Genomic DNA, 26,441 nt, shown 5'->3' with positions numbered 1-26,441 from the left:
ACCACATCAACTACATTTTGACAGAATGTTTCAAGAAGTTAGCTACCATGTTGATTCGCTGCTAGCACTGGCTCAACTGAGTCTGCTTTTCTTTGCAGTCTGAAACAAGCCATCATTTGAAGAGGTTCACTCACTTTGCAGTTGCTTTGAAGTATATAGGCAGAGTGAGAATTTTCATTGGAAAAGATGAACCTGCCCTGTGATTTTGTCATGATTACCAAATCCATACTAAGAACATGAAAATCCATTAAGCGGTGGTTATAGCTGGGACATCCCTCCACTACTCTTACCATGTCAGTAAACTGATCCACACAAGTCATCCTAATCCACTCAGGAGTTGCTGGGCTATTCAGGGAGAAGGTCTTGGTCAGCCCCCTTTCTTTACGGGCAGCAGTCACTGCATCATGTATGGCGAACAACACAGAGGATCCCAAGAACATTCCAGATTCACCCAATCCCTGAGAGAAGGACAAAAGGCTGTCAGAAATGCATGGTTTTCTTAGGACTGATTTGCATACACACAATACACACAAGAGGTGTGTTCACTCACCTCTTTTGGCTTTACAATCCTTAGAGTGGAATGTGTCCGAATTGCCTGAACTGAAATCCCGCCATGATTTGTGTGTGGGGTCCTCCTCAAAGTAGCTCATGAAAATGCCCCAGAACATCAGGATAGCAGGGCAGCTAAAACCTCCTGATCCTCTGCCCAGGTAAAGTCCTAAAGACCAAAGCCCTTGGTGCCCTCTAGAATATTCCACATTAGGCTCCAGACCATTTTTGTTTGACTCAAAACCCAAACCAAACAACCACAATCTTTGTAGCTGAACCTGAAAGACAGTGAGGCGGTTGACTTAAACAGTCGGCAAGTGTGCTAATTTCCCTGGTGTGTCGGATGTTTCTGAATTATCAGTGTAGTGGCATTATAATTTGAATGATTCACCAATGCTTCTTTGTACTGATTTTTCTTCTTTCTTCATTCAAAGTAATCTGGTCTGTGATCTGTGCCCAAGACCTTAGAGAGATTGGCCCTTATCTCTGAGCAAATAAAGCCTATCCCAGGCTTTGGTTTTTACTCTAAAGCAAATGTAGAGGGAGAGGTAAAGATGGTAGAAAGAGGGTTTCCTCTGAAGTGAGGCGGAGGGAAGCAGAAAAGTCTTGGGTCCTGTTTGGAGCAAACTGGCAGGGAGGTGGCTAGACCTAACAGGCAGGATTGCATTCTGTGTCAGATGGTCTTTAGAGATGTTTCTGGTGCAGAAGTAGAAATAGAGCTCTTCAGACAGGAAATCTTGCCTTCCTCCCAATCTTGACCTACTTTCAAGGAGAGGCAATTTCCTGAAAAACCTAAGGTTAGCCTGCCATCTGTCTGGCTAGATGTGGGCTCAGAAAACAACTTAAGTTGGGGAAGTTGTATTTTCTTAAGCACTCGTGTTCAAGAACCCTCACCATAGGTCTTTATGGGCCAGTTAGAGCCCATATGCTCCAGGGGATGTGTGGTCAATACCTCTCATATCTGAGAAGCTATTAAACAGCTCAGAGCAAATAGTGAGAAAGTTGTTTGAAGGCCTATTCTGATTTGGGGAGGTGTGGAGAGAGACAAACAAGAAAGAATTGGGCCTGGAGGACATGAGAGAAGGGTACAGAAAAGAAAGTTCTAGGCTGGTGAAACTTGCCTACAATTTCAGTTTTCTCTCATGGTGGCACTTAGCCTATTGACCCAAGATATTTAACGCTTCCTTGACTTTTTTTTTTTTAAAGATTTTATTTATTTATTCATAAGAGACACAGACACAGGCCAAGGGAGAAGCAGGCTCCATGCAAGGAGCCCGAAGTGGGACTCAATCCTGGGTCTCCAGGATCACACCCTGGGCTGAAGGTGGTGCTAAACCACCAGGGCTACCCTTCCTTGACCTTTTTTGTTTGATTTATTTCATGATCTCTCTCATGAGTAGAGTCTACTCAGTCTTCTGAAGTCAGTGAACACTACTCCTCCATGGATTTGCTTTTCTTTTCCCATCTCCTGTTAAGATTTTAAATTCAAAGAAGAAGGCAAATTCAGGGGACTATTTCATTATTTCCTGAAAGAGTAGGTTGTTATAGACTGAACTGTGCTTTCTCAAAATTCTTATGTTGAAGTCCTAGCTTGCTACCTCAGATTGTGACCATATTTGGAGATAAGGTCTTTAAAGAGATGAAGTTAAAAGGAGGTCTGTAGGGTCACTGGGCCCTAATCCAATATGACTGGTATCTTTATAAGAAAAGGAAATTATGACACACAGGAGACATGTGCACACAGAAGGGATGGCTCTGGGAGGACACAGTGAGAAGGTGGCCACCTGCAAGCCAAAGAGAGGCCTTGGAAGAAATCAAACCATGATCTCAGACTTCTAGCCTCCAGAACCATGAGAAAATATATCTCTGTTGTTTAGGCCACCTAGTCTGGTATTTTATGATGGTAACCCTACAAACTAATACAGAGGTCTTGCATTCTTACCTTGGATGAGTAGATGGCTATGGGATTTCGGGAATGCACCAAAGTGACACGGATCTCTTCTGGTATCTCAGTGATGGTAGGGATTTTGTAGTCATCTGGACTTCGAGAATAAAGCACGCCTTCTGGGGAATATTTCAGTTCCTCTATGGTATAGAATCCCATGCCTTGGATGAATGCTCCTTCTATCTATAGGCAAAAATTTCACAATTTGTAAGTATATGATATTGATGGACTAAATATTCCAATATGACTGAAAATGGAGCTGTGGACCATAGTGAGTCATTCCTGACAGCCTGGGGTGGACTTTACAAAGAGTCCTTCGGGGTCTGGTGTTTGCCATCCTGCCTGGCCTCATCCCTACTTCTCCTTGCCAAGTGTCCCACCCCCCGGGTCCCTGACACTCAACAAGTTCTGGGTAATTCTCAAGCCTAGCAGATTTCATTCAGACCTCCATGTCTTTGTAATGCAGTTTCTCCTGACTCTTTTCACTGCTCAGCTCATCCCCCTGGAGAACTCCTACTCATCCTCCAAGTCCTTGCCTATTTGGAGCCTTGTGGATCCTCCTACCACCTCCTGGGTGGATTTAGAAACTACTTCCTCTAGGTTCACTGCATCTTGAACACATTACCCCATCATGGTGCCTCTCAGAGGGTATTTTCCTTGTTCACCTCTTCCACGTTTCTCTCACATTGATAAACATTTTGAGGTCTTGGACTTCTTGTATTCTGTTATTAGTAGCAGGTCTGGTACATAGGTTCTTTTTTTTTTTTAAGATTTTATTTATTTATTCATGAGAGACACAGAGAGAAAGAAAGAGGCAGAGACCCAGGCAGAGGGAGAAGCAGGTTCTATGCAGGGATCCTGACATAGGACTCGATCCTGGTTCTCCAGGATCAGGCCCTGGGCTGAAGGCAGCACTAAACCACTAAGCCACCTGGATTGCCCTACATAGGCTCTTAATAAATATCTGTTGACTTAGATGCAAAAGAAGCTAACATTAAAGGAACATGAACTAGAATAGATGAAACACTGTAAGTTGTTATAGTTTGCATTTTATTGAAATGTAAAATTAAGGAAAAAGATACACAAATCTAAATGCTATATTTGGATATTTCCAAATGCTTATCCCTAAAGGAAAAGATCTAAGCCCAAGAGATCCAGTCTAACATACTTCTGGTTTTCTTTCCTTTTCCAGGGAGACAAGTGTAGAGTTTTCCTGATCATGACATCTCCCTTTATGCCTCTGCTTAAACAGTAAAGGGGCAGAAGGAGCTGGGAGGTGGGGGCAAGAAGGAGAATGGGAGGCGAGGACTGGGTGAGCCTCTAGGTGGTTCTCAAACTTTATGGGTTTCAGACGAATGTCAGGTGCAGGCTAAATGTTCCAGTTCTGACTCAGCAAAGATGGAACAAGTCTAAGCTTGGCCTTCATTCTTGGGCACAGGAATCTATGTTTTCAATAAACACAAGTACTTCAGTCGCATAGTCTGAAGACCACATTTTGAAAAGCACAGCGGGATCAATAAAATTGTGCCTTATAAAGCCCAAAGGTCAATCCAGGTAAACTAGTCTTTTAGGGCTTAGGATGCTGGGAAGCTGTGGGCAGATGAAAGCACCACGTATCTATCAGGGGTGATGCCAAACTGCTCACCTGCTCCAGCATGCTACTCAGGTGTGCACTGTGGACCAGCTGCCTTGCCTCACCTGGGGGCTGCACGGTAGGATTGGGGTGGGCTGATGTGGCTAGCCCATTGGCTCCCCCTTCAATAACAAGGCTAGAAAAAAGCAAAGCTACACCAGCAGCTGGAAAGGTTTTACCTGGAGGTTTAAGAGGATTTTGGGTGCATTAATTTCATTATTTGTGAGATCAAAATCAGAGTTAAATTCAGCAGGAGACAAAAAATTGTGTTTAAGTTTTTCTAATTCCCTAAATTGCAGTCTGTTTAAATTTAATACTAATACAACTTTATTATGTTTCTATAGTGTTTCCTAATTATGAACATATTAATGTTTATGAAGAAAAACTGAAGGCATGGAGAATTATAAGCAGGATAAGTCACACATATTTCTGCCATACAAAGGCAATGGACATTAACTTTTTCTTGAGTTTTCTTCTAATGTTTTATCTATTTGTGTGTGTGCGTTAAAATATATAATATGTATTACAGAGTACTTGCACCAGGTATAAACAATGTTTCTGAATGGAACTGACCAAAAGTTCCTGTGGTCATAGGTTGGTCCTGGTATCACGTACCTGTCCAATGTCCAGGGCTGGGTTTATGCTGAAAGCAGCATCCATGTAGATGTCAGTCCGAAGAAGCTGTTCCAAGAGAGAATATAGAGTGGAAAATATTATTTATTTAAAATAGATCTTTATTAAAATTATATATCTGTCCCTGGTTCTTCCACCTGGAGGATCAAGTTGATTATTATGTACAGCACAGAAAACATGTCAATGTTTTTGTTTACACCATGTAGATGGTGAACACAAATATTACTCTTTACCTTATGAGCCCCAGTCAGACAGTCGACTTCAACCTCAGAACAGGATGCTCCATAAACAAAATATGGATAGGGTTCACCTTTCTCCTTCTCCCAGTCCATATTTGTCAGGTAGCCTCTGAGAAGAGAAATCAGCAGTGAACAGCAAAGGCCCTTTCCCCACTAGGGGTCTCATCGCCTGCTGTACTGTGGGGCCTGGAGGTGAACAGAGCACCCACCCCATGGCTGAAGGCCTCCCTCCTCTTCTTCAGCAAGGGGTGGGGGGCATGTGATCAGAGTTGTTAAGAGTCCCACCACAGACACGGGGGAAGGCCCACTGGTTTCTGACCCCTACACTCTAGCAGGCAGTTACTGGAACAGGTCAGTGTGTGTAATAGCTATGGTGTCCCTCCTGGTCTGTTGGCCATAAACAGCTGTGGCCCCCAAGGAGTCCCTAGGTCTCCCAGGCCTGACCCATGGCTGAGGGCTAGTAGTGGGGGCAGAGCAGCGCTCCCATGCTCTCCAGGCATCTGTCCACATTGATGAGTGCACACCATCTCTGCCCAGGTGTAAGCTAAACCAAAGTAAATACGTCATTTACTTGAAATATCCAGTAGTTGAGAGACTGATGCATTGTTCGAAGGCTTTTGCAATCTGGAAGAGATGATTGGTTACAAAGAAATATAAATTTAGGGAAAGTAATGAGAAATGCTAATACCTTCCTCCTCTTGTATGGAGCAAGCTTTCCACTCGCATTCACCTCGGTCAAGACTTATGCCTTGTACAAGCCACAGGTCATGCTTTTTAAGAAAGATGTGTAGGGGCAGCTGCTAGCTATACTCTGAGGCCCTCTATTTTTTGGGTTTGCACAGTGTAAAGTTTATTACTTTTGAATCCTTTTTGACTTTTTAAATTGAGGGGGCTAGACCATATTCATATACTTTTGTATGTAAGTATCTACACAGATATGTATATATATATATATACACACATACCTTTACATGTGTATGTGTATATCTATATCTATGTATATAGTTTTACTCTGCTTTTCACCCAAATAATTTGACTGGCTGTCTGAGGATATTATGGCAGCTTCCCTACTGGAGCAACCTAGGTAGGGCTAGGAATAATAATACTAACGTTATTGTTATTAAATAATTTGTTATTAAAATATTTATTTTTTAATGAATAATTATAAATGATATTTAAAACTTAAAAATAGAATAATTTTATAATTAATAGTAATTATTATTGTTATTAAAAATGGAGTAATCCTTTGATAGTAGGATAGCTATTATCTCTTTTGCTCTGGTGAGAAAACCAAGGTCCTGAGGCACTGAGGGTGAACGTTGTCTCCCAGAGCTAGTAGTGGACAGAGCAGGGACAGCCACCCTGAGGTGTGTCTTCCTGTAGAGCCCATGCTGTTATCATGCTCTGTGAGAAATCAGGCTCTGAAATAAAGTTGTTTCAATGAATCTAGACAGAGCTTTTGTTCTTTTGGAAAAGTAGAAGCAAATGTTAAATGCTTTGTTTCTTGAATGGGCACCAGCAATCAGCCCATGCACTTAGGGCCGTCACCCATCTGGATGTGTGTGTGTGTCTTTCCCTGGCAGGGGTAATAAAAAGAACACTCACCCAGTCCTCCCATTTTCCTTTAGGGTTTTTCCTGATGACTGGCTGAAGACGGGCCATGAGAATTCGGCAGGCATTCTAAAAATAAATATTTGAAATGACATCGGAAAGAAGAGGCACAGGAAATAACAAAATGTTAAATATTTACATCAATTCAAGTGGAATCTGTCAGTTTTGTGAACCTGCTGGCTAGTTCTCTAGACAGGGTTTCTTAAAGTTGAGTAATGTAGGGAACCCCGTGGAAGGAAGCAAATATTCTTGTGGGTACTGTGGTGTTGACATTCATTATCTTTATTACAATGTTGTTTTAATATATGCTAACATAAAACTAGGCTGAGTCTCCTAGAGTTAAAGCTCTTTTGTACCTCCAAAGCAGAAATAAAATGACGAGGCATACAGACCAATCTATATACCGATAAAAATCAAAATAACAACATTAATTTAGTTGGTTGATGACGCTGTTTCTATGAAGGTAGATTCTTGCTTGGAATGTGGACATCGTGGCTGCGCCCACACACGGTGGGGGTCACGGTGCCTGCTGTGTGCTGGGCGATGGGTCAGTTTTCTCTCCATTCTTCTCATGTAAATTGCCACCAGATTTTCATCTGTACTTTATACCTCGCTATCATCAGCTCTTCACTGGGCAAGAAAAAACATCGTTTACCCATGAAGTCCATCTCCTCCCTTCTCTTGTTGCCTGGACACAAAGTATACTTCTTGGTCCCAAATGTGGGCAAAGGGGAAATACGCTACTTATAAAGTAGTCATTCTGATGACGTGAAATGTGCTTTAAAATTTTTTTAAAACATTATGGGTGAGATGAAAATAAGAAGGACTGAGGTGAAATCTTGAACCCTTGAAATGACACCTGCTGACCCCTGGTATCAGTGGGCCCCAATGTGGCTTCCGCCCTCAATTCAAACATGAATCTGTTGCTGTCTGCTCTCACTTATTCATCTCAGCCTCAGATCACTTCTCATGTTCCCTCTTAGTTTCTGTTCCTTCTTTTCTGTCATCCCTTCTTGGGGAAATGGTTTTTGCCTTCTCATGTGTTAGGGAGATCCTTGTTTTCTTTCTTTCTTTTTTTAAAAATTACTTATTGATTTTAGAGAAAGACAGAGAACGAGCAGGGGGAGGGGGAGAGGGAGAGAGAGAGAATCCTCAAGCAGACTCCATACTGAGTGTGGAGCCGGACACGGGGCTCCATCCCAGGACTCTGAGATCATGACCTGAGAAAAGTCAAGAGTTGGCTGTTGATCCTTGTTTTCATAAATCTCTTTGCTGGTCCATTCAGCATCCAGTCACTCACCTTATTACAAATGGGAGCCTTCTGAAAGAGGGCCACATCCAAGGCAAACCTAAGTCACACAGTTCCTACCTGCCCAGATATTGGGTGTTCTCCTAACTGTGTCCTAACCTCATACTCCTGCACATAGCTTTATCCTCAGAAGTCTGACAGGCTCCTCTAAGTTTTCCCTTTAAGAGAGTGAGATATTGCAGAGAACAATTTCATTCTTTTGTGACCTCCTGAACTCCTTTCTCACCTCATATCCCCTGGTTGGATCACCTCCCTCTACTGAAGCTCTAAATGCCACATACAAAATTATCCAGCTTTTTTTTTTTTTTGCATTGAAGAAAATTTCAAAATATATAAAAGTGGGAGAATAATGCACTAGCCCCCCTTAACCAGCCTCAACAGTAAACAACTATACCCCAAACTCACCCCTCTGCTATCTTTCTTACCTCTTCTACCTTGTTCTCTTTTGATTTCTCTGCTCCAGTCTCCCTGGCCTGCTACAGCTTCTCAAGAACAGTAAGCTAGCTTGCTCTGCTTCCAAATCCCCATATGGCTTCTTTTCTTGCTGTGTTTAGGACCAGGCTCAAGGATTGATTTATTTATTGATTGATTGTTTGAATGTAAGCTCTATGAGGTCAGGCTCTTTGGACTTTGTCCTGTTTCACTTGCTGCTACACCCTTAGTGCTTAGAACAGGACCTAGCACATGGTAGGCCCTCAGTAAATGTTTGTTAAATCAATGTGGGATCAATAAAATAAGTGTGAAAAAGACATGAACAGAAATTTCACAGAGGAAGACATAGCCATGGCCGACAAGCACATGAGGAAATGCTCCGTATCACTGGCCATCAGGGAAATACAAATCAAAACCACAATGAGATCCCACCTCACACCAGTGAGAATGGGGAAAAGTAACAAGGCAGGAAACAACAAATGTCGGAGAGGATGTGGAGAAAGGGGAACCCTCTTGCGCTGTTGGTAGGAATGTGAACTGGTGCAGCCACTCTGGAAAACTGTGTGGAGGTTCCTCAAAGAGTTAAAAATAGAGCTGCCCTACGACCCAGCAATTGCACTGCTGGGGATTTACCCCAAAGATACAGATGCAGTGAAACACTGGGACACCTGCACCCCGATGTTTATAGTGGCAATGTCCACAATAGCCACACTGTGGAAGGAGCCTCAGTGTCCATTGGAAGATGAATGGATAAAGAAGCTGTGGTCTATGTATACAATGGAATATTCCTCAGCCATTAGAAACAATGAATACCTACCATTTTCTTCAACGTGGATGGAACTGGAGGGTATTATGCTGAGTGAAGTAAGTCAATCGGAGAAGGACAAACATTATATAGTCTCATTCATTTGGGGAATATAAAAAATAGTGAAAGGGAATAAAGGGGAAAGGAGAGAAAATGAGTGGGAAATATCAGTGAGGGGGACAGAACATGAGAGACTCCTAACTCTGGGAAACGAACAAGGGATAGTGGAAAGGGAGGTGGGCAGGGGGTGGGGGTGACTGGGTGATGGGCACTGAGGGGGGCACTTGACAGGATGAGCACTGGGTGATATGCTATATGTTGGCAAATTGAGCTCCAATAAAAAAAAAAGTGTGAAGTCACACAAATTTATGACTTTTATTATGATGATTCTTCATTATAAAATATCAAAATATTTCTAAAAACATTGTGTATGTGTGTGTATACACACACACACACACACACACACACAGGTGTCTCTGCTTTATCAATGCCCAAGACTATGCCTTAGTCATGCACTAGGTGTCTCTGTGCCACCTGTGCTTGCAAGGCAACCAGAATCTGGTTAAAAGGTGAAAAATGGACTCAGTCACCTACTTGTTTTAACCAAATTAGAATTTCCCAGACTGTTTTTCTTGGGTGCTGATTCCATAGATTTTAAGAGGGGTTTTATTAATGAAAATTTTTTCATAATTAAGCAAGCTTGGGAATAACAGTGAAACAAAGTTAAAGAGGTTTCTTTACTGCTGGACTTGTCAGAGCCTTTATGATGCTAATATGCATCATAAGCCTCTATGAATGGGATGTAGCCTGCAACATTTTCCAAACTTGTTGACTACAGAATCCTTTTTTCCCCACTGAGAACATCATGGGACCACTGATCCAAGGAACATACTTTGGGAATCCATGGTTCACATGATATATGGGTATATTCAAAGGTTGAAATTTTCTCTTTTCATCTAGGTGTTTGTCTCTGTGGGTGACTAACGGTCAATTAGTGGTTTTCTGGAGGTTGTAGGGTGGGGAGGGGGTGGTGGTGGCAGCTTTGTTGCATGATCTCTGCGAGTCACATGATTCTATGAGATGGGTGGTATTTGGGTGAAGTTTTGCAGAAGAGGAAACTGATCCTTAGAGAGGTTAAAAGACAGGTCAAGCCCTTCCTGGATTGAGGATATCCTGTTAGTGCTGCGATTACTCTGCATTTCTCTGGTGTGCTGGGGTGAGAGTGAGAAGAGATTCTCAACTCTAACACAAGGTGGGGCGGGGGGGGGGGCGGGTTTGCTGAAGGTGCAGGTTTCACATGCAACAGAAAATTAATGATGGAAAACAGCTCAGGGCAGCAGAAAGAGCACCAGCTGGGATCCTCAGAGAGCTGGACTTGGAGTCTTGGCTTGGCAGGTAATTAGCTGAATGATCTGCAACCAGCCACTTGACTTCTCCTAGACTCAGTTTCATTTTCCATAAAAGAAGGTGTGGGACAAGGTGTCCTCCAGCATTGTCACTGAGTGAGAACTGAAAGAAAAGTCACCTGTACAGCCTTCCCGTTGATGTCTGCTCCCATTGACGCCGCCGTGAAGGAAGCGTTGGGCACCGTGACGGTGCTTGTCTCAGACAGGTGTATGTACGACTGGGGGATGTTCAGTTCTCGACTAGCCACCTGCCATAAGCAGAAGAGAAATACTATTTATTTCATTGACTTTAAGCACACCTCCCCACATACCCCCCCCCCCAATTAAAAACCTTTTGATTCTTTTTTTTGAACTGAGTATAAAACTTGACTGTCTTACTGGGACAAACATTTAAGACAGCATCTTGGGTTTTATATGCAGATTATTAGTTTGAAGCAACCAAAGAATCTTCTTGTGTTTTTTTTTTTTTTAAACCAGTTTCATAAGAACCATGTGGCAGTATGGTCACTCTGGGACATCTAGTTTAGTATGACACATGCAGGCAGGGCTGAGGTCCTGGGACAAACATTTAAGACAGCATCTTGGGTTTTATATGCAGATTATTAGTTTGAAGCAACCAAAGAATCTTCTTGTGTTTTTTTTTTTTTAAACCAGTTTCATAAGAACCATGTGGCAGTATGGTCACTCTGGGACATCTAGTTTAGTATGACACATGCAGGCAGGGCTGAGGTCCTGGGACAAACATTTAAGACAGCATCTTGGGTTTTATATGCAGATTATTAGTTTGAAGCAACCAAAGAATCTTCTTGTGTTTTTTTTTTTTTAAACCAGTTTCATAAGAACCATGTGGCAGTATGGTCACTCTGGGACATCTAGTTTAGTATGACACATGCAGGCAGGGCTGAGGTCCTGGTCTTAATGTTTTACCTTCATTTTCTTGTGATTTACAGACAATTTGGCAGATTATGATTCTTTGGTGGAACATTCTGCAGCCATAAAGATTTTGTTTGTAAAGAAGCAAGATATGTTCAGAGAAGGCCCTACAGATTTTTTGGAATTTCCTAATTCCAAGCACTCTATTGAATAATATTATTTTCTCAAAGAAAGTACCTTCTCTGTATTTCTCATTGGGAGAGAAGCTTTGTCTTCCTCTGCCCTCTCTCACGAATACCTGCTTCCATATTTTTGATTCAGGTGTCATTTTCATCAAATTCTTATTTGATATTAAAAGAAGAAGGAAAATTTCTTATGGCAAATAATCCTTTGTTCTTTAAAAAGTATTAGAAATACTTCTTCGAATGAGTACACAGAATGGCCAGTCATGTGGAGTTCCTAAGTGGATTGTGAATTCTGTGAACATAATTTCTCATCTTATTAAACACATCCATTTCTAATCGGAGATCTGAATTAACATAGGATTGCTTTGAGCAGGTGCCACAAAGTTGAAAAGTATTTTATCTGTGAAAGCTGGAATCCCATTTTTCATTTTTTTTTTTAAATTTTTATTTATTTATGATAGTCACAGAGAGAGAGAGAGAGAGGCAGAGACACAGGCAGAGGGAGAAGCAGGCTCCATGCACTGGGAGCCTGATGTGGGATTCGATCCCAGGTCTCCAGGATCGCACCCTGGGCCAAAGGCAGGCGCCAAACCGCTGCGCCACCCAGGGATCCCTGGAATCCCATTTTTCAGACGACCTGGTTCTTTTTTTCAGGAAGAATATTATCACCTATTTTATCAATTCTAACACCCACGTCCTTCACCCCCCTACAGTCTGCACTCCTGAAATCAAGATGAGTCTTACAGTTGATCCGTGCGCTTAGCATGATGACATGTCTCCTGCTCAATGGGAAAAAGCTGCTAAGCTGATTGTAAGGTGCTATACTTTGCTACAGCGGAGATGACAGGCACTTAACTCACCTGAATCATTTTGGTGTGAAGGCCTTGTCCCATTTCACAGCCTCCATGAGTCACCAGGACAGAGCCATCGAGGTAGATGTGGACTAGAGCGGCCGCCTGAGGGAAATAATCACACCGGTTTGGAAACTGATGAGGCCAAATGTTGCTGAGAGTTTAGCCGAGGTTGCTAGATGAACATTTTGCTCTATTGAGCCAATCTCTCTCACTGTTTATACTAAAAAAAAAAAAAAAAAGCCAGTACAGGTAGCAACAGACAACCCCTGTTAAATAAACCTCAGGCTTGAAAACCATCAATGTCGATGTATGAATGTGGCTCATCTCCCCTCCTACCAGTCTCCGGCCCACTGGGGGCCTTGTGTGATTGCTTTGAGGCCACTCCAAAGCCCCAGCTTGTATAATAGTTTATTATTCGTCTCTCCCAGGACATGAAAATTAATTTTACAGCAAATAGAACCTGTATGGGTAAATTTCCAGGCACAAACTGCCTTGGATGCCAGAGATGCTGGAAGAAACTTAAGATGTTTTCATGGTTTCCAAATGCTGCTGACCTTCAGGATCTCAGTATGGGAAGAAGTATGGGTCTCATTTTGGAAATTCCAACTCAGGAGAAGGTTGGGGGTGGAGCCTAAGCATTCAGTTTTTTAAGCTCCCAGGTGATTTTGATGATTGGCCATGTTTGGGATCCACAGATTTAGTCCAAAGTCTTCACTTTGCAGAGGGGGGAATAGGAGCCCAGGGAGGAGGAGAGTCGCCAAAGCCAGGTGCCTAGTTTGGGATAGAGCCTGGACCGGAACCCACAACTCCTCACTTGAGCCCCGTGTCCTCTACACCCGTGCCAGGCTGCTTCCCTTGGACCAATTGCCGTTCTATTCTTTGGGGCCAGCTGTTTCAGGGAGAGGATCCGCAGCCGGTGCAAATGGCTCCAGGGACCAGGCCATAGGAGAGAGGAGGCTGGGCTACGTTATGTGAACCAGTTGCTGGAATTTTTCTTGACAGCACTTCCTCTCTCACGCTGGTGCCTGGGCCCCCTGGGGGCCTCTACCCCTGTGTTGATGCCTGTGCCCCTGCTACCAACCACTGAAAAATCAACTCAGCTTGCCATGCCATTTCCTGAGTCTCAGAATGTGTTCTCAGGCCGGTCAAGTTCTCTGCAAGAACTTTTTGTGTTTTCACCTTATGATAATCTTTTATTTTTTTAAAGATTTCATTTATTTATTCATGAGGGACACAGAGAGGCAGAGACATAGGCAGAGGGAGAAGCAGGCTCCCCATGGGGAGCCTGATGCAGGACTCGATCCCAGGACCCCGGCATCACGCCCTGAGTCGAAGGCAGACAGTCAATCACTGAGCCACCCAGGGGCCTCACCCTGTGATAATGTAATGAGACTAATGGATAATCACGTAACAGTGAGTATTGTCATGTGCTTTCAGAGCCTGTTAGATTTTATGTTGATGATTGTACAACCACCAAGGAGGACTACTTTAATTAATGGGGCATATTAGACACAAGAGATGGGACAGTGAGTCATCACAACCTAGGTAGATGTTTAGGATAAAGATTTCAAAATGTCTTAAGCAGCAGCAGCAGCCAAAACTACATTCATCTTGTGAGCGAGGATTTAGTTTTAAAGAAGCAATATATGGGCAGCCCGGGTGGCTCAGCGGTTTAGCGCCTGCCTTCGGCCCAGGGCGTGATCCTGGAGTCACAGGATCGAGACCCATGTTGGGCTCCCTGCATGGAGCCTGCCTGTCTCTCTGCCTCTCTCTCTCTTTCTCTCTGTGTCTCTTATGAATAAATAAATAAAATCTTAAAAAAAAATAAAGGAGCAATGTCATCTACTACATTAAGTTAATGTTACTATTTTCTTACTGGCATTTATAATACTATTTTTATTTGATTTCCAATTTTGTTTGTATTTGATATAGGCATAGGAACTATAAGAAGCTTATTCCTTGTTTTGAGGTTATTCACAGTTAAATGACATCAAAATAAAGAATTTAAGTGATCACTGAGTCCACAAATTTTGTTTTTCCTTTATAGGGGGTCTGCAGGTTATTCTAGCTTGAGAAGCCCCCTCCCCGCCAGGGAAACACAACACCTGCCCCAAGCAGTGCAGCGCTTCTGGCCTTCCCTTCTCTCCCTCTCATTCCGCCTCGGCCTTGTTAGTGGACTCCAGGGAAGGGGGTGTATGGAAGATAATTTGGTGAGAGACATTCATACCACGAAGGGGGCCTCTATTCCTTTCTTGGCATGGGTTCGTTAAGGGGACATTTCAGAGGTTGATGGGGATAGAAGCAAAAAAATAAGAATCAGAAGCAGAGCCCCATGAAACCCTGGTAAAGGTGAAACCGAAAAGAAGGCACAGCAGCCACCGAGCTTTCACATAGTAACTCCGAGGTCCTGCGTGCATGGGGGAGCTGTCTGTTCTCAGGTGTTTTTGAAAGTTCTGTCTTCAAACGACCCCACTGCTGCCACTAAGAATTCAGGAAAGAGAAAGAGATCCCCTTATTTCTCCCAATTCTCTGATGGATTTGAAGTTAGACCCCATACCTCAATGCTCATGCCTGGGGCCCTGCCCAAGGTCAGACCCCTGGAGCTGCTGGACTTCGTCTGTCGACTGCTTTCTGAGCCCCTGGTTCCAGATCTGCTCTAAGACCTGGGGTCCCCAGCACTTGCCTAAACCTGCTTTGTTTCCTGCTATAGGAATATGTCTGGGTTTCTTCTTTCTCCCCACAGCAGGCCATCCCTGGTTGCACATGATTGCCGTTTTCAGACAGCCGGTTGTGTGGGAAAGGGCTTCTGGCGAGAAGACAGACACCTCTCTCAACCTCACCTGATTGTAGTAGGCCACGGGGAACCCAATAGTAAATTTCATGGGGACCACGGCAAGGCCCCTCTTCTTCCAGTAGTTCTTTTTGTTAAATTCCTCCGCAGCCAGTTTCCTAGCATAGAATGAAGATTTTTCCAGACATTCTTTCCAGCATTTTCGCAAGGGCTCCGGATTAAATGTCTGCTTGTAGGCTGTTTTGCTGATTCTCTTATACATGTTTATTTCTTTAACCTGAAAGACAATAATATGGATTTTAGGGATACATACTTATTCCATTAGTGGAGCATAGGTTTTTGTCATACACCTGATATGAAGAAAGTCCTTCTAAAGAGGAAACTATTTAAGTGGCTGTAAACATGCAAGTGCAGGCAGCCCGGGTGGCTCAGCAGTTGAGCGCTGCCTTCAGCCCAGGGCGTGATCCTGGAGACCCGGGATCGAGTCCTACGTCGGGTTCCCTGCGTGGAGTCTGCTTGTGCCTCTGCCTCTCTCTGTGTGTCTCTCATGAGTAAATAAATTAAATCTTTAAAAAAAAATATGCAAGTGCAAGTGTACATATATAAACATCACAATAACAACAATAATCATAATAACAATAGAAACTACTGGTGAATACTTCATATGCTCCAAGCTGTAGTTGAATATGTATTATCTCAGTTAACTTCACCAGAACCCTGAGAAATAGCAGGTACCATCTTTTTTTTTTTTTTAAAGAGTTATTTATTTATTCATGAGAGACAGAGAGAGAGAGTGAGGCAGAGACATAGGCAGAGGGAGAAGCAGGCTCCATGCAGGGAGCCTGATGCAGGACTTGATTCTGGATCCCGTGAGCCAGAGGCAGACACTCACTCAACTGCTGAGTCACCCAAGTGTCCCTAACAGGTACCATCTATTATGAGCCTTGTCACAAGTTTTGTTAGTGGTGATACAAAATTCTCCCCACTCAAAATTGTTTTACTCCTACACAATGTTTCCTTATTCTTAACTATTCAAATTAGTCCCTCAAAATCTTGAACTGTGGAAGAATGTTTGCACAAATGGCAATCATTCCACTCTCTGTGTTCATGTCCTTAGGTGGCTTCACCCTGACTCTGGGATTGGCCATATGACCTGCTATGGCTCATGGGACAATACATATTAATAATGGCAGACACTTGAAAAAGGCTTGCCACATTCCCGCCACTCTTAGGAACTCTGTGACCACCACCCTGAGAGCTAATCTGGGCTAGTCTACTGCAGGACGAGACTCTGCAGTGGAAATGACCCTTCCCAGCTGAGATGTCCCCTAGACCCATCAGCCCGGTGACCACCAGACACATAAATGAAACTGTTTTAGACCATAAATTCCAGTTGAACTGGCTCAGACCAGAAGAGCTACCCAGCTGACCCTCAGACCTAGAAGAAATACTTCCTGTTATTTTAGTCCATTAAATTTTGTGCTTGACTTATTATGTATCAAAAGCTAACTGATACACAGATGGTGTACTTTATTTCTTTGAATCTAATTAGAAGCTGATAAAATGCTCTATGTAGGTACTCAAGATATATTTGAAACAACGATGTCAAAATTTTGTTAGGGGGTTTTGACTTCTTACCTCTTCAGGGGGTAAATTACACTGAGATGCCACAGCAGTTATGTAAGCTTCCACTACCACTGTAGCCTGAGGGAAGCCAAATCCGCGGAAGGCCGTGTTGGATGGCAAATTTGTTTTGCAAGCTCTACCCCGGCACCGGAAATTAGGAATATGATATGCATTTTCAGATTTCAACACCACGAAGTCTATCACCTGAATTAAAGCAAAACAAAACAAAACTTCACATCTATCAAATATTCAAAATCACTTAACCAAATTTTATCTCTAAGTAGAACCCTTCACAGAATTTATTTACTTTGCATGACAAATATTCATGCAAAGATAGTGTGGCAATACAGCTCAACTGGTAGCCTACGGGAAAGGCATATTTCTTACCGACTCAGACTCATCAGGAGTACATCCACTATTGATATAATATTCAACATCAGCAGCTTTGATCACACCATTGTTCATGAATCCAATCTGCAAAGTGATATAAGTAAAACAACCTTCTCAATACAACCATGTTAGTATACACACACATGTGATCACAGTTGTCATCAAACCATGTTTGATGTGACAGTCTCCAGAGGCTGATGCCATCTCATTGAGGCTGATGCCCAAGTTGACTAGGATCTCAACAGTAAGTTCTGATCAGTTATAGGCAGCATCCAAATATTCCTTTCAAATGGTATGGAATTTAGTAATTGTTCTCACTGTTGGTTGGGTATCAATGAACAATGTTTTAGGCAGTTTCCTAAAATTTTTTATCTCACTCACTTTGTATTTTCCAAGGAGTGGGTGGCGGCCACCAGTTATCAGCATGTCATCACCACGCTCCAGAATAAACCGGATTGGGCGGCCAGTCCTATAGGAAATGACTCTGTTAATATGCTGGATGCTTCATAAATTGTAGAAACAAAGAGATGGGGAGGGGGGGCTTGAGATAATCAGGCTTAGAGGTTGGCAATGGGGATAGTCACATGCTTTAAACTTTTCAGAAGTCTATGGGGACAGGACACCTGGGTGGCTCAGTTGTGTCTGCCTTCAGTTCAGGTCGTGATCCTGGGGTCCTGGGATCGAATCCCACAATCAGGCTTCCTGCGTGGAGCCTGCTTCTCCCTCTGCCTATGTCTCTTCCTCTCTCCCTGTGTCTCTCATGAATAGATAAATAAAATCTTAAAAAAAAAAAGAAGTTTGTGGGAACACTAAAATTAAAAAAAGCACAATTACTATTATTATCCTGGTTTAGTCATATCTGAGATTTATATATCAAAATGCTATATTATTTGGTTATAAGTTACTTTCCTTTAATTTTTTTATATAGCCCTAAGGGATTATATGATTATTTTGCAACTATGTGTATAAGTAGGTTATATTATTATGAACTTTACTTTGGGATATTAAAAGGGGCATTAAAATAATTGCCATGGGGGATGTAGAGGCTGGAAAGGTTGAGAACCAATGCTCTGCTGAGCCTGATCAGCCTCCTTTGCATTCAGGCTCCCTGTTCATAAAATGCCCATTGAGGGCTCCTCTGACTTCTGAAGGGATGTTCCTAGTACCTGTACACCTGTACTTATCAGACAGCCTTTTCTATTGTTGGAAAGTGCCAATGAGTTGAGGTATTCACTTTCTCTTTGCAGCGGTAGCCCAGGATAAGTTAAGTTTGTCTTGAATATTTAGTGAGTAAGGTTCACAAAAGTCATGGCTATTCCTGTGTCTGGTTATTCCATGTGGATGATGCAGAGGCTGAGTGAACATTCCCAAGAGCAGGAGACTCTATTTCATGACAAAACATGTCCCTTGTAAGGTTACGCTTTTGACCCTCCCTCCGCTCAGGCGATCTCAGCTTGATTTATTTTGACAATTTAAAACATAAACATTTTAAAGAGTTAAAGTAAATGAAAAAGTAATACATGGCTACATCTGAGTCAAAACATATAGTGATTACATCTATTATGTAATACTCTCATGAGACAGGTGGATATTATTATCACCAGTTTATCTGTGAGGAAACTGAGGGGGCCTGTCAAGGTGACCTTGTGAGTGAGTGGTAGTTTAAGAGCAGATCCTATGGCTCAGGTCCAGTGTTCCTTTGCCTACATGCCAACCACACCCTTTGGAGATGAAAGGCTAGGACTAGTGGGACCAAAGCGGGGCTGCAGGACTAGGACACGGTGGTAATCTACATTGCCAGGACAGCTGACATTAACAGCTGCTACAGTGACTCTTACTTATTGGCGGCCACGGCACCGACAGCTCCTAGCACAGCGGGCTTGGTTACTTTTCCCCCAAACCCTCCTCCAGTTCTTTTCATGTGGCAGGCGATTCGACTCCTTGGGATGTTTAATGTTGCAGCCACAAATTCCTGCAAGAGATAAGTCCCCGAAGCCATATAAGTGCAATTTAATAGTTTACTTCCTCAGCTATGTACTTCCCCTCCGCCTCGCTGAAGAAACCGAATTCAACAAATACTTAGAACATTTACAGAGTTGTACACCCATCACCATAATCTAATTTTAGAACATTTTAAGCATCCCCACAGAAACTCTGGATCTACTGAGCAGTCACTCCTTATCTCCCTCCAGCCCCCAACACTAGGTAACTATTGATCTACTTTTTGTCTCCATAGATTTACCTGTTTGGAACATTTCATATAAACGTAATCATATAATACGTGGTCTTTTGCAACTGGCTCTGTCACTTGGCATAATGTTTGCAAGGTTGTTGAATGCATGTTGTCCATGGAACAGTACTCCATTCCTTTTTTTATAGCTGAATAATATTCCCTTGTACAGAGATACCATATTTTGTTTACCCGTTCATCAATCGATGGGCATTTGGATTGTTTCCACTTCTGGCTATTTTAAACAGTGTTGCTATGAACACTCGAGTATAAATTCTCGTGTGGGCAGATGACTTCAATTCTCTCAGCTAGATACCTAGACATGGAACTGTTGGGTTATTATGTAGTCACTATATTTAACACCCTTAGAAACTGCTATGCTATTTTCCAAGCTGTGGAAAAATGGATGTGCCATTTGTGCCCACCAGCAATATATGAAGGTTTCAATTTCTCTATATCCTCATCAACGCTTATTACTGTCTTTTGATTACAGCCATTCTAGTGGGTGTGGAGCGCTATCTCATTGTGGTCTTGATGTGCATTTCCCTAGTAACAATGCCGTGAGCACCATTTCATGTGCTTATTAGTCATTCATAGACCTTCTTTATCTATTCAAATCCTTTATTGAGCCTGCTTTTGATCCTGCCCCAGGTTCTGGGCTGTGGCCTGTGAGCACCCTGTATACTAGCTACCCCAGAAATGCCTCATGAAATTAACTAGTGGTACCTTAGAAGGTGTGGGTGGTAGACAGCGGTGGTGACCTGGGACATACACCTTATCCACTTGGAGCCCAGAACTACATACTCTTTATCAAAAGAGATCTCAGAGGTGATCTTTATCACCTTCCTCAATTTATAGAAAAAGATACTGGTGCCTGGCAACTTGTGAGAGATCACATAGCTTTTTAGGGGCAAAACCGTAACTCCTCACTCCTCTGCTGTCCATTTCAAAACTTGCAACCATGGAGGCCACAGCCACATCCCAGCTCAACATCAGTCCCCTCAGGTTTTCATTTTGCCTGGAACAGCAGCTTCCTCCTCCCTCTGAGCCTATACACCCCTTCACAACCCCAAGGTACCAACTCACTCTGCTCTACCAGGAAGACCTCAGCTTTTCCCCTCAGTAATGCTTGTCATTACTCCTCCTCCCAGTAGAGCAGGTTAAGTACCCCCCTGTGCCAGTCACTATTCTAGAACCAACATCTCCACATCTCAGAAGAGGGGAATGTCTGAGGATTTCCTTTACTTGCCTGAGTGAAGCAATGCCTTATATCTCAACCACTGGAATAGGACTGGAAATCACCTGCTACAGCATTGGAAATGCAATTGCTTTACAGGTGCATCACCAATACATGCAAACATTAAGACAGAGAAGCAACACGAATGAAACACAAAGGGAAATTTAAATATAATACTAAGGCTTTGGCCTCCCTGAGATTAGGTTTTACACTATCAATTGTTATAAGGGTAAAGTAAATCTCGTCCTATATTTTGGAACTTAGCAAAATTTTCATCTCTCTGAAAAGTCTGCCCTTTTAGGGAAATATTTGCCCTGTTTTCTTTATTCTGGACTGTAGCTTATGTCAAGTATACAGAGAATTTCACTCATAGGAGTGGAAGGAATCCAAGGTCCCCTAGAGCAGAGTGCCTGATTGTAGTGCCTCATAGCACGCCATCATCTGGAGTCTCAATTTTCAAAAATATCCGGTTACCTGCACATGGCTTGGAAACTGTGTCCCAACGTACAATACCATTTCTTTATCTTCTTCTTTTGGGATAGCCAGGATAGTTTGTGTTTCCATGTAAAAATGTTCCTGCCCTTCTACGTGAGCCTCACCTGAAAGGCATACATACAGGACAATGCTTATTTGAAAATCTCAAATTGAGGAGACTCACTGGTATTTGGTTTATGAGGAGAGAATTGCTTTAGCTTATGGAGAGCTGGGCTTCATATCATTTGATTAAACCATTTTTTTTCTAATTAAAACGTGTTGTACACCACCAGCTGTATGACACTGGGTCATTCACTTCCTCTGTTGGCTTCAGTTTCCTTATCTCTCACGTGGGGTGGTGAGTTCTATGATGTGCTGGACTTGAGGATACAGACTAACCTGGCCATACATCCAGGTGCTATCATTTCTTTGGTGAATTTGGCCAAGTTATTAAACCCTCATTTCCTCCTCTGTAAAAGGGAGGAGGGAGATAATGACAATATGTCCCTCAATCTGGTGACATTAGGATTGTTGAGTCATAGAAGGTAAGCAGTTTGTAAAAGGACACAAGGTTTAAAATGGCCGATCTGAAGTTGTTTCTTTCCCTAAAACCAGCTTGCTTCTGATGGTTTAGCTGAGATTTTTGGCTTGCTCAGTACACCCTTATCATTTTGTAGGTTATACCAGAAGAGGCATTTGGCCCTAGTTTCAATATTTGGAAGGCATTTTTACTTTAAAATGAAATAAAATACTGAAGCATTTAAAACTAGGCAATGTATGTCAACTATAATTCAATTAAGGGGATCCCTGGGTGGCTCAGCGGTTTAGTGCCTGCCTCTGGCCCAGGGCGTGATCCTGGAGTCCCGGGATCGATTCCCATGTCGGGCTCCCAGCATGGAGCCTGCTTCTCCCTCTGCCTGTGTCTCTGCCTCTCTCTCTCTCTCTATGTCTATCATAAATAAATAAATAAATAAATCTGAAAAAAACCAAAACTATAATTCAATTAAGAATAACAACCACAAGAATTAGCCAAAAGATTCCTGTGCTGCTAAAATAAGTGAGGAGTTATTTTTGCCAGGAGTCAAAAGAGTTCTTGGGACAACAAAATGTGAGTCATGAAAAAAGGTCCAAAAAAAAAAAAAAAAAAAAAAAAAAAGAAAAAGAAAAAGAAAAAAGAAAAGGAAAAAAAAAAAGAAACAGTCTTCCAGATTTTAGTAAACGATTAAAAGCCTTACCAAACTCTCTATTCCAACTATTTAGGAGAGGGTGATAGATTCTGTGAAAATTACTAATTTCTCTTACCCTAGACTGGACGTAATTTTCTTAGTAAAGAGCTGTACTTCTCAATCCTGGGTATACCTTAAGATCATCTGGGAGCTTTTAGATAAATACTGATGCTCTCATCCTGTACTCCAAAGTTCTGATTTCACTGGTCTAGGATGGGATCTTGGTATTTGTATTTAAAAAAAAAATCATACTAACTAGGTTTTTGCCAGTTCAGTAAGTCAAAGCAGACAAACAAACAAATAAACCAACAAATAAATTATAGTATCAAGATTGGAAAAGATAAATAAATATATATGTCATATATATGTATATAAAAATATATGTCATATATAATTGTATATACAGAAAATGCAAGACTTTTAAAATAGTAAGTGAATTGAGTAAAGTTCTTAAGTAAAGATCAACATATAAAAGCTAATTGTGTTTTGTTTTTATATACTAGACACAAACTAGTAGAAAATGAAATAAAAATATCATTTAAAACAGCATCATAAAACACCAAATACTAGGCATAAATATTAAGAAGAATGTGCAAGATCTCCATAGTGGAAACTACAGTTATCGAGAGAAATTAGAGTAAACCTAAATAAAAGGCATGTTCTATCCTATTCATGGATTAGAACTTAACACTGTTAAGATTTTGAGTCTCTAACTTGATAATGTTTTAATGCAATTCCAGTCAAAATCCCAGCAAGATATTTTTAGTGAAAATTGATAAGCTGATGATAAATGCATATGGAAATGCAAAGAGCTTATAATAGCTATGGTCGTATTGAGAAAGAATTAACAAAATGACATTACACTCTGAGATTTCAAAACTTACAATAGAGTTATAGCAAGTAAGACAGTGTGGTCTATTACAAAGATAAATAAACAGATGAGTGGAATCTAATAAAGAGTTCAGAAATAGAACAACACATATGTAGACACCTGGAAAGCCACAAAAGCTGCATTGCAATTCAAGAAAGGAATAGATAAGTTTTTAACAGATGGTGCCAGGTAAACTGGATATCCATTTGAAAAAAACTGAACCTTGACCCTGTGTCATGCCAGACAGAAAAATTAACTTGAGATGGATCATAGGCTTCAATGTCAAGGCTAAAAAATGTTATCAGCTTCTAGGAGTAAACATAGAAAAATAGTTTCATGAACTTTGGATAGGCAAGGATTTCTTCATGGGCTCAAGAACACTGGGCACCATAAAGAAAAGACTAAGAAATCATTCTTTATTAAAATCAAGAACTTTTGTTCATGAACAAGAGTAATGAGGACAGTGAGCACACAGTCCACAGACTGGAAGAAGATATGTGCAATACTTATAACTAGCAAAGAGCTTACACCAAAAACAAAGAAACCTTCTATAGATTTGTAAGTAAATCAAGTAATTATTATATTATTAATTATATTAAAATTAATTATAGCAATATAATGTAACTATAATATCAGTTATAATTATTACTTTTAATTAGTTTAAAAAACAGGCAAAAAACTTGAACATATATCTCACAAAAGAGGATCTAAAAATGGCCAATACACATCTGAAAAGGGTTCAATATCATTAGTCATCAAAGAAATTCAATGGAGGCCATGATAAGACACTACTCCACCAGATTAGATAAAATTAAGAAGATTGACAATAACCGAATAATGGAACTCTCATAATTGCTAATGGGAATATACCTGGAACACAACTCTTTTTTTAAGGTTTGGCATTAACTTCTAAAAGTAAATACGTAAAAGCACTGTTATTTAGCAATGCTACTTCTGTGTATATTTCATTGGAAATGAGTGCTTATGTTCACCAAAAGATATGTATGATATTATAGAAACTTTATTCATAATATCGCCAAGTTGAAAATAGCTAAATAGTCCATCAATAGTAGAACAGATAAATTGTGGAATACAATGGAATACTCCTAAACAATGAAAAAGAAGTACTGATCTATGCACAATGTGGATGAATCTTCCACACAGACTGTGGAATAAAAGAAGTAGACACAAAGAAAGTTATACTGTAAGATTTCATTTGTATGAAGTTCAAAAGACGTAAAATTTTCTGTAGTGATAAAGACTTTTGGGAGGGTAACTGATTGAGAGGGGGCCAGAGGAAGCTTTCTGGGGTGTTGGAAGTGTTCTATATATATTTTTAGAGATTTTATTTTCAAATCTTAAAATTTAAAATTTTTAATCTCTACACCCAGTGTGGAGCTTAAACTTAAAACCACCAGACCAAGAATTGAATCTTCTACCAACTGAGCCAGCCAGGAGCTTGAAAAGTGTTCTGTATTTTGATGTGGGTAATGTTTACATAGATTTATATGTATATGTAAAATTTCATCAAACTGCAAACTTATTATTTGTGCATTTTAAATTTTGATTTAAAAATCACACGGGGTTGAGAGCTCTGCATTGGAGCTTCACTATTTCTCAAACTAGATGATAGAAGTTAGAGTCAGCTTTAGAGGAGTTATTTTTCTGGCCCAAGACCACTTACCTTCAATGATTTGATCAACATATTTAAAGGCTTGCTCTACATTTCCTTGCTCGATTTTTTTTTCAGTGGTAAAAAATGAATTGTGCTCTAGGGCTTGCTGCAGGGGGAAAACAAATAAACCAAAACAATATTTAGATTTTTTTTCACATCCTAATAAGCCATTCATCCCCCATCAAACTGATATGCACCTGCTCTATCAGATATTCACACACCACAACAGACAATCCCAGCAGTGTGGAGAGTCAGCAGAAACTGGGTTACAATGGACAACAGGCATGGGTAACTCAGTTTTGTTCAGGGCTCTGAGGAAGCTGAGGGAGAGACAAGCATATATGAAACAAAGTCCCATCCTCTAGAATGCTGAGTGATGACCTGACGCAGTTGGGTATTAAGGTGCCAACTTTGTGTTGTGGGAGGTGGGGGCAGATAAGAGAATATTTTCTACTTCCTTTACCAAGGAGAAGGCTGATGGAATTGGAGATGCTCAGAAATGGCCTTCTGTAGGTGACCTAAATTAGGTGCTGAATTGTGCATAATTAGGACAGAGAAGAGAGGTAAAATGTTTGAAGTCAAGGATACCTCAGAAAGCAATAGTTTGAGGTTGAAAACAAGCTGACAGGCCAAAAAGAGAACAAGGCTAGGATGGCTGGGGAGCAGGTTTTCTATCAAAAAGCAGCTGGATGAACTTCAAAGGTGAACTGAGTTTGGACTATGAAAGATCATGAATTCTATGCTACAAACCTTATTGAGGAGGACATGATTGTATAAGAAAAGTGACCTGATGAACACTGAGGCTTAGAAAAGTTAACAGATTGAAATGGAGTACAAGAACCTCTTCAAGTGGTTACTCTAGTAAATCTGACAATAAATGGTGAGATCTGGGCTAAAGGGTGGAATGGGACTGAAATTGAGAATGGAAAGAAGGGGGCAGACTTAGAGGCATTTAAAAGATAACTGGGAAAGACTTGAACTTGGCAAATCTTGGGAAGAACAGAGGAGAATCAGAGGATATCGAAGACTACATCCTACGTGGCTAGGTTTCATAGTGCTCATGTACCCACCTATTCATCTCTTCCCTCCACTACACACATTTATTAGGACAGACCACAGGCTTAGCACTTTGCTAACACTGGGGCTACAAAGCACCAAGCAACACATTCTTGCCTTCATTAATAACAACAACTAAAACAAAAATAATAGCAAATTTTTACTGCATGCATTTCACATCTCCCCAGGTGCTGCCGTAGCATTTCACTTGGGTTTTCTCATCTAAACTCACATGACCTTTTCTGTAGGTGATTTTATAGTTCCTATTTTACAGTTGAGAAAGTAAGTGGAATTTAAGTGACTTGCTAAAACTTTCATTGCTATTAAGAGGCCTTTAAAAGACGGAGTCAGGGATCCCTGGGTGGCGCAGCGGTTTAGCGCCTGCCTTTGG

The 26,441-nt window shown here is 41.4% G+C and overlaps 1 protein-coding gene across 2 annotated transcripts in view; it reads right to left on the bottom strand.

The window, feature by feature from the left end:
* Window positions 1-26,441, bottom strand: part of LOC121480502 (aldehyde oxidase 4-like) — a 63,500-nt gene that overhangs the window by 966 nt on the left and 36,093 nt on the right. For both annotated transcript variants that reach the window (XM_041737048.1, XM_041737047.1), the window contains exons 20-34: window positions 25,004-25,100; window positions 21,223-21,347; window positions 19,120-19,253; window positions 17,663-17,750; window positions 17,279-17,365; window positions 16,904-17,095; window positions 15,315-15,542; window positions 12,481-12,576; window positions 10,682-10,810; window positions 6,605-6,679; window positions 5,571-5,623; window positions 4,994-5,108; window positions 4,743-4,808; window positions 2,492-2,677; window positions 291-458 (exon numbers count right to left, since the gene is read on the bottom strand). In XM_041737048.1, coding sequence (XP_041592982.1) covers window positions 291-458; window positions 2,492-2,677; window positions 4,743-4,808; window positions 4,994-5,108; window positions 5,571-5,623; window positions 6,605-6,679; window positions 10,682-10,810; window positions 12,481-12,576; window positions 15,315-15,542; window positions 16,904-17,095; window positions 17,279-17,365; window positions 17,663-17,750; window positions 19,120-19,253; window positions 21,223-21,347; window positions 25,004-25,100 — 1,839 coding nt within the window. The remainder of the gene's footprint in view (window positions 1-290; window positions 459-2,491; window positions 2,678-4,742; window positions 4,809-4,993; window positions 5,109-5,570; window positions 5,624-6,604; window positions 6,680-10,681; window positions 10,811-12,480; window positions 12,577-15,314; window positions 15,543-16,903; window positions 17,096-17,278; window positions 17,366-17,662; window positions 17,751-19,119; window positions 19,254-21,222; window positions 21,348-25,003; window positions 25,101-26,441) is intronic.

This window comes from Vulpes lagopus, chromosome 22, assembly GCF_018345385.1.
Source record: "Vulpes lagopus strain Blue_001 chromosome 22, ASM1834538v1, whole genome shotgun sequence".
NCBI lineage: Eukaryota > Metazoa > Chordata > Mammalia > Carnivora > Canidae > Vulpes > Vulpes lagopus.
Note: the sequence above shows the minus strand (reverse complement) of the source record. Positions and strands in the feature narration are given on the sequence as shown.